We start from the raw sequence: 6,106 nt of genomic DNA on the forward strand, positions 1-6,106 counted from the left end.
GTTATCAACACCATGTCAAAGCAAATTAAACACAATTTTAACAATTACTGGAATGAAAGCACTTGAAATTATGGATCAATTTATTTGTTTTGAGGCTATATACAAAATTCACATGGTCCTGTACTCAAAAGGCAAAACATTTACCAACTCATTATACAGGTTACATGCACAGAGGCCTTAAACAGTCACTTGATTCTAATAGCCTGTCATGGAAATTCTACACAGGGACAAATAAGTCAATCTTCACTGTTATTAATAAAGTGGAGAGGTTCTAGCATACTTGATGCATCATCGTACACGTCTGTCAGGAACTCAGGGCAGTCCTGTTAAGAGCTCATACTGGTTACCGACACGTTGCCGGAACCAACCCAATGAACATATTCTGGGTGTTCTGCCAGATGGTCCGTAGGAGAGTGTAATGTCACCTCCCCCTCATATCTTTACCAAGAACCAAGGATTATTTAAGCCACTAAAATAAGATTTTCCATCACACAGGTCTACAGAACAGATGGTGCCAGTACAGTTTAGACGTGACAAAAGACTTGAGAAACAAAAAGGACAGATGTTCATTTAAAATCTGTGTTGAAGTCATAGGTGTCATCTGTGTGGACTGAGGAGAGGTCAATGTTGACTGGGACAGGAATCTGTAACCTCACCTTGGCTTGTTTGTCTGCAAAAGATAAATAATTTCTTCAGTGACATTGACAACACTTGTTTGGGAATGTGACAGGAATTAAGCGTTGCCCTGAAATACAAAAAAAATAAAATCTAATTTCATAATAGATTCCAGGCAAGGTACTCCGTCTGTCTCAGCAGTGGATCAGAGTTGGATTAGAAGTCTTCACTTGAAATTCAGACTTGCGTTATTGTCCTCATTTCCACACAGACTAACTCTACATTAACTAGGCATGGAACAGGAATGAAGCTGGTTCTCTTTTTTATTGATTTACTTGTGACTGGTGTCTTTATTTGTGGTTCATCTGTTTCCGCAGTCACTTCCTCAGACACCTCTTTAACCCCACCAGCCTGAAATTAAGAGGAAGATATTGCAGTAGTAACTCATCTTTGCCCTGAAAAGATATTTGGTTTAGGTGTTTACCAAAAAATGCATTTGATTATTGATTACAGGCGAGGTACTCGCTCAGCAGGGGATCAGAGTTGGATTAGAAGTCTTCACTTTAAAATCAGACTTGCGTTTTTGTCCTCATTTCCATGATAGCACAGACTACTTTTATCTGATTTATCAGGTTAAAAATGTTCAGCTACCTCTTTATTTTCACAGCTACCCTCCATATCTTCCTCAGTGGGCTCTGGAGGTTTGTCCTCAACAGCGTCACTCAGCACTCCGGCGGTAGGGCCTTTAGACAGGAGGACAATGCTGCTGGCCTGGTTTGGGAACTTTACACCTGGGAGGAGAGTGGGTCAGTCATCACACAACACACTAATTTCTGTAAAATGAAACTACTTTGTTAATTCTATTAGAGAAAATACTTACTTCTTAGAGTCTCCTCGTTGCCTTTCCGCAACTTGTCCAAGTCCCACCCCTTCTGCATCTCTCTTACAATGTCTTCAGAGAGGTATGAGGGAAGGCGTGGCTTCTCAGGGGCTTTGCAGTGGTAACTCAGCTTTGCACTGAAAATATATAATTTATTGGTATATAAAATAAATATTCTAGTTTCCAGGCAAGGTACACCGCCTGGCTCAACAGTGGGATCAGAGTTGGATTAGAAGTCTTCACTTAAATTCAAGAATTGCGTTAATTATCCTCATTTCCCATGCTAGCCTGAATATAAATGTGTAAGAAATAGTTACGATGACAACACTAACCCTGTCCAATCATCGAGGAAGGTAGAGGCAGCCAGTTCTGTGTTGGGGACTCCACCCTTCTGTAAAAATCCACGCTTCTTGGCAAAAAAGGATAAAAACTCCAGGGAGTTTCTAAAGTCTGGAACATTGTACTGAAGCATTACCTGAAAGACAAGTCCATGATTACCTATCAGTATGCTCAGAAGAGCTAGGCCTTGATCTTAAACTTGGCAGTAAAATGTCCTTACACCAGTTTTATTTAACTAGGCAAGTCCGCTAAGAACAAATTCTTATTTTCAATGATGGTCTACCCCAGGCCAAACCCTAACGATGCTGGGACAATTGTGCACCGCCCTATGGGACTCCCATATCACAGCCGGTTGGGATACAGCCTGGGATTGAACCAGGGTCAGTAGTGACACCTCTAGCACTGAGATGCTGCGCCACTCGGGAGCCCAAGTGAGTAGCAGGGATCTCCGCTGTCTCACCTGTTGCTTGTTGCACTGTTTGAGCAGGGTCCTGACGGCCTCTAGAACAGTCTCCTGCTTATCCTCCACCTGGAGACTCCTCAGCGCCATGGCAGCTTTTGGGTTAGACTGGGCTGCCACTATCCCTGGGCTGTCAATCATTTTGACATTCTTAGATATGTGGACGTCTTGGAAGCACCTGCAAGGGTCAGACATCAGGTGTGTTAGGTGGGAAGCTTCAAATGACAGTCATGAATTGAGCAAATAGAAGAAAACAGATATAGCCAAGTGTTTGACTGTTTTGCCCTAATTGGCAAGACCCGGATGAAGTATATGAAGCTCAGTGTTGTATTGAATATAGACTCCACGGTTTTGTCAGATCTTCAACTTCATCACGCTTCATACAACTCCTCACCATCTGCGAATAAAACAGACCCCATTACTATCATGAATTATTAAAATGGTTCTGCTTCACACACCTGGTGATCCCTCTCTGGACTCCTGCATTACAGGCCCTCATCCCCTTCAGGCTGTTGATCAGACTGCTCTTACCCACATTTGGGAACCCTGAGGGGACAGAGGAGGGCATCAGAGGTGGAAGTCATAGACAACGGGTATTTATACTGTGCAGGATAAACCATTAAAGATGAATCATATTGTCAAGGGGTCCTGATATAGCAGACATAACGTGCTAATTTGCGCTTGCAGTCATGATATAATTGATCAAATAAACTGAAAGAACACAAGAGATCAGACATAGGGTACCCAACAGGGCACTGTGATAGCTATGTATGAGATCAGAGTTGGATTATTAGTCTTCACAGACATCAGTAGTTCACATAAATCCTCATCATTTCTCATCCACAACCCTTTAATAACACCACTTGAGAGCCATACTAATCAAGGGAAAAGATGCTGTTCATGTTTGAGTAATGGTTAAGGGAGTAATTTACTTACCGACTAAGCCCACTTTTAGTGAGCCCCCTCTCCCTGTTGCATTTGCATAGTCCCCCAGGAGCTGGAGAAGAATGCTGCTGCCATAACAGGCCACTCCTTTGGTCTGGTCTACTACTCCGTTAAGAGTTGCAAACCTGGCCTTCTTCTCTTGCTGTTTAAAAAAAATATAACAATAAACATGTAAATGCATTAATTATCAATATTCTAATAGTCTACACAGTAATTACCCACATTCTACATTCTGCGCAGGTGACTGAAGCTGGTCATCAATATGGAACCCCCCCAAGTAGTCAGTGAAATTAATCCCATTCAAATATTTGGTACTGCATTTACATACCACTGTTTTGTCCTGTTGTTGTGTGGATGCCTTGAACGCCACAGCAGGGAACTCAAGCTGAAGACACTGTAGCCACTTCTCCACATTCTCTTTAGGGACAAGATCTGAAGGATGGAAAATGTAATTTACGGTATTAAAGTTTAACTACATTTTAAAGTTAAACTTAAAATATAATAGACATGAAAGAATGTTCTCCCATAAGGTTATTACCTATTTTGTTCAACAGGAATAGTAGTTTCTTGTTTCCTTCCCCCTTCAGCACAGCTTCCTCTAGCTGTGGGCATCTGCAGCCAAGAGGATCTCTTGCATCTAGGATTTCAACAATGATGTCAGAGGCATCGATCACCTGGAGTGAATATGAGAGTAGCCTAATGAATATTGATTCACTGGGACACTCAGGTAGGGCATGTTTTCATAATACCTTCTGTCTTGCAGAGCAACTCAGCCAGACAAGGGCTATCCTTTTCATAACTGGGACTTAATGCCAACAGACATGTGGATGTAATAATCTCACCTTGTTTAATTCTGAACAAAGGTGCTTCTTCGAATTCCTTGGGTCACTTTGTTTCACCATCTGTTTCACAAGGACCTCCTGTGACGGTAACTCCTGTGGAGTTAAAAAGTGGAGTTAAAATAGTGTCAAGTGACACGGAGGGCATGATCTTTGACACACCCATTTTCTTTACCTTTCTAGCTTTCTTTGCTTTAGGGTCTGCATCCCTGCTGGCAGAGTTTTCCTTCTTCCTCTTCTGAGCCCGTTCTTGTTGCTTGGCAAGCTTCTTTTTCTCCTTTTCTTCTTCAAGCTGGGTTGGAGAGAAGGTAAAAACAAATGAATCAGACCTAATTATTTTGCCCCCTAAAATATGAAATTGATGAGCCCACACATGTACCTGGATGTTATCCCAAAAACAGTTAATGGCCTCACCTTTGACCTCCTCTGTTCTGCTTCCCTCAGAATATCCTCTTTGAATGGTGCTTTGTTGGGAACTCCAATATCCTTTTTCACTTTTTTGCCAACTCCTTTCTTTTTTGCATCTTTTCTTAGTTTTTTGTTGTGTTCTCGGACCTAAAAACAAACAAATTAGATTAGAAATCATGGCAAGACAAAAATCGCTTTCATATATACATTATATACGCACATCTCTCATACGACAAGATGGCGCCGACATAGAGGCAAAGCTGCCATGTATGTCCTAAGCAACTTACAAGCTTTTGCTACACCCGCAATAACATCTGCTAAATATTTGTATGCGACCAATGCAATCTGATTTTGACACTATCTCCAACAGAGTTAACGTTGGCTACCTATCGTTAACTATTTTTTTTTTTACGTTAGCAATGTATGACATCAACTAGGAAAGAGTGGTGACAGAAATGAGTGCAATTCACAATGTTTACCTTTTTCTGTATTTTGTAACGTTTGGAGCAAGACACGCGTTTACTTGCTTTCTTTAACCCTGAAAAACATTAACGAAATTCTAGCCAGGGTTGGCTTCCTAACAACCTAATGCTAGCTAGAGAGCTAACGTTATGACTGTATAGCCAGCATTGGCAGTCTAACTGGCAATGAAAATGTATTCAACTGAACCACAACAAATACTACATTAATTGTAATTAATACAGAAAAAACAAATGCTCAAGCCAAATGTAAAGACTTTAGCTACACTTACCTGGACGCTTCATTGCAGTGCTATAGGTCTGACAATGCGATTACAAAATTCTGCTGCACGTGGAACCAGGAGCTAGCTGTCTGAGTCTCGTCAGCAGCACAAAAAAAAGTAGTTCCGGGTCACGGCATTTCCTAAATAAAAGTACCCCACGTAAAACACTATAGGCATATCAATTACATATAGGCTTATAAACTATTCTTGGTGCCAAAATAAAAGTGGGGTTGGTATTATTCACTAATGGGGCGGCAGGGTAGCCTCGTGGTTAGAGCATTGGACAAGTAACCGAAAGGTTACAAGTTCAAATCCCCGAGCTGACAAGGTACAAAATCTGTCGTTCTGCCCCTGAACAGGCAGTTAACCCACTGTTCCTAGGCCGTCATTGAAAATAAGAACTTGTTCTTAACCGACTTGCCTAGTAAAATAAAATAAAAAACTATCCCACTGGGTACACACTGGCTGAATCAAAGTTGTTTCCACGTCCTTTCAATGAAATTACATTGAACCAATGTGAAAGAGACATTGAATTGATATCTGTGCCCGGTGGGTAGGGTCTGTAGAATCTCTTTGTATGGTGTTATTTCATGAGGGACTGAGGTCTTTATACCCAACACGTCCTACTCATAACAGTAAACGTGCAATGCTAGAATGTGCAATTTGGTATCACCTTGATTGTGTTGTAAAAAGGATGTAGACTCCACTACCATTCTATGCAACTCAGAATCATGTAGAGAGTCACCTTTCAAATCGATTATGTCTTAAAAGGGACTGTGACACATGTATACATTGAAATGAAATTAAACAAAAGGGTACAAACAGAGAATGTCCTTCTGTAGCTCAGTTGGTAGAGCATGGCGCTTGTAACGCCAGGG

General features: G+C 41.3%; 1 protein-coding gene and 5 non-coding genes across 6 annotated transcripts; all 6 read right to left on the reverse strand.

Annotated features, from left to right (window-relative positions):
* Nucleotides 1-62: 62 nt before the first annotated feature.
* gnl3 (guanine nucleotide binding protein-like 3 (nucleolar)) lies at nucleotides 63-5,684 on the reverse strand. The gene is made up of 15 exons (XM_035796750.2): nucleotides 5,238-5,684; nucleotides 4,966-5,024; nucleotides 4,493-4,633; nucleotides 4,254-4,370; nucleotides 4,082-4,174; nucleotides 3,778-3,913; nucleotides 3,568-3,671; nucleotides 3,231-3,381; nucleotides 2,753-2,840; nucleotides 2,295-2,472; nucleotides 1,828-1,970; nucleotides 1,496-1,632; nucleotides 1,267-1,406; nucleotides 951-1,026; nucleotides 63-670 (listed from the first exon to the last, which is right to left on the reverse strand). The coding sequence occupies exons 1-15, from the start codon at nucleotides 5,248-5,250 to the stop codon at nucleotides 567-569; spliced, it is 1,680 nt and encodes a 559-aa protein (XP_035652643.1). The 5' UTR covers nucleotides 5,251-5,684; the 3' UTR covers nucleotides 63-566.
* Nucleotides 807-882, reverse strand: LOC118400650 (small nucleolar RNA SNORD19). The gene has a single exon (XR_004829065.1). It is a non-coding gene; the product is annotated as a small nucleolar RNA SNORD19 (small nucleolar RNA).
* LOC118400651 (small nucleolar RNA SNORD19) lies at nucleotides 1,140-1,213 on the reverse strand. The gene has a single exon (XR_004829066.1). It is a non-coding gene; the product is annotated as a small nucleolar RNA SNORD19 (small nucleolar RNA).
* Nucleotides 1,701-1,775, reverse strand: LOC118400649 (small nucleolar RNA SNORD19). Its single transcript, XR_004829064.1, has one exon. It is a non-coding gene; the product is annotated as a small nucleolar RNA SNORD19 (small nucleolar RNA).
* LOC118400653 (small nucleolar RNA SNORD69) lies at nucleotides 2,604-2,679 on the reverse strand. The gene has a single exon (XR_004829067.1). It is a non-coding gene; the product is annotated as a small nucleolar RNA SNORD69 (small nucleolar RNA).
* Nucleotides 3,058-3,132, reverse strand: LOC118400648 (small nucleolar RNA SNORD19). The gene has a single exon (XR_004829063.1). It is a non-coding gene; the product is annotated as a small nucleolar RNA SNORD19 (small nucleolar RNA).
* Nucleotides 5,685-6,106: the final 422 nt, after the last annotated feature.

The sequence above is a fragment of the Oncorhynchus keta genome, chromosome 21 (genome assembly GCF_023373465.1).
Source record: "Oncorhynchus keta strain PuntledgeMale-10-30-2019 chromosome 21, Oket_V2, whole genome shotgun sequence".
NCBI classification, from domain to species: Eukaryota; Metazoa; Chordata; class Actinopteri; order Salmoniformes; family Salmonidae; genus Oncorhynchus; species Oncorhynchus keta.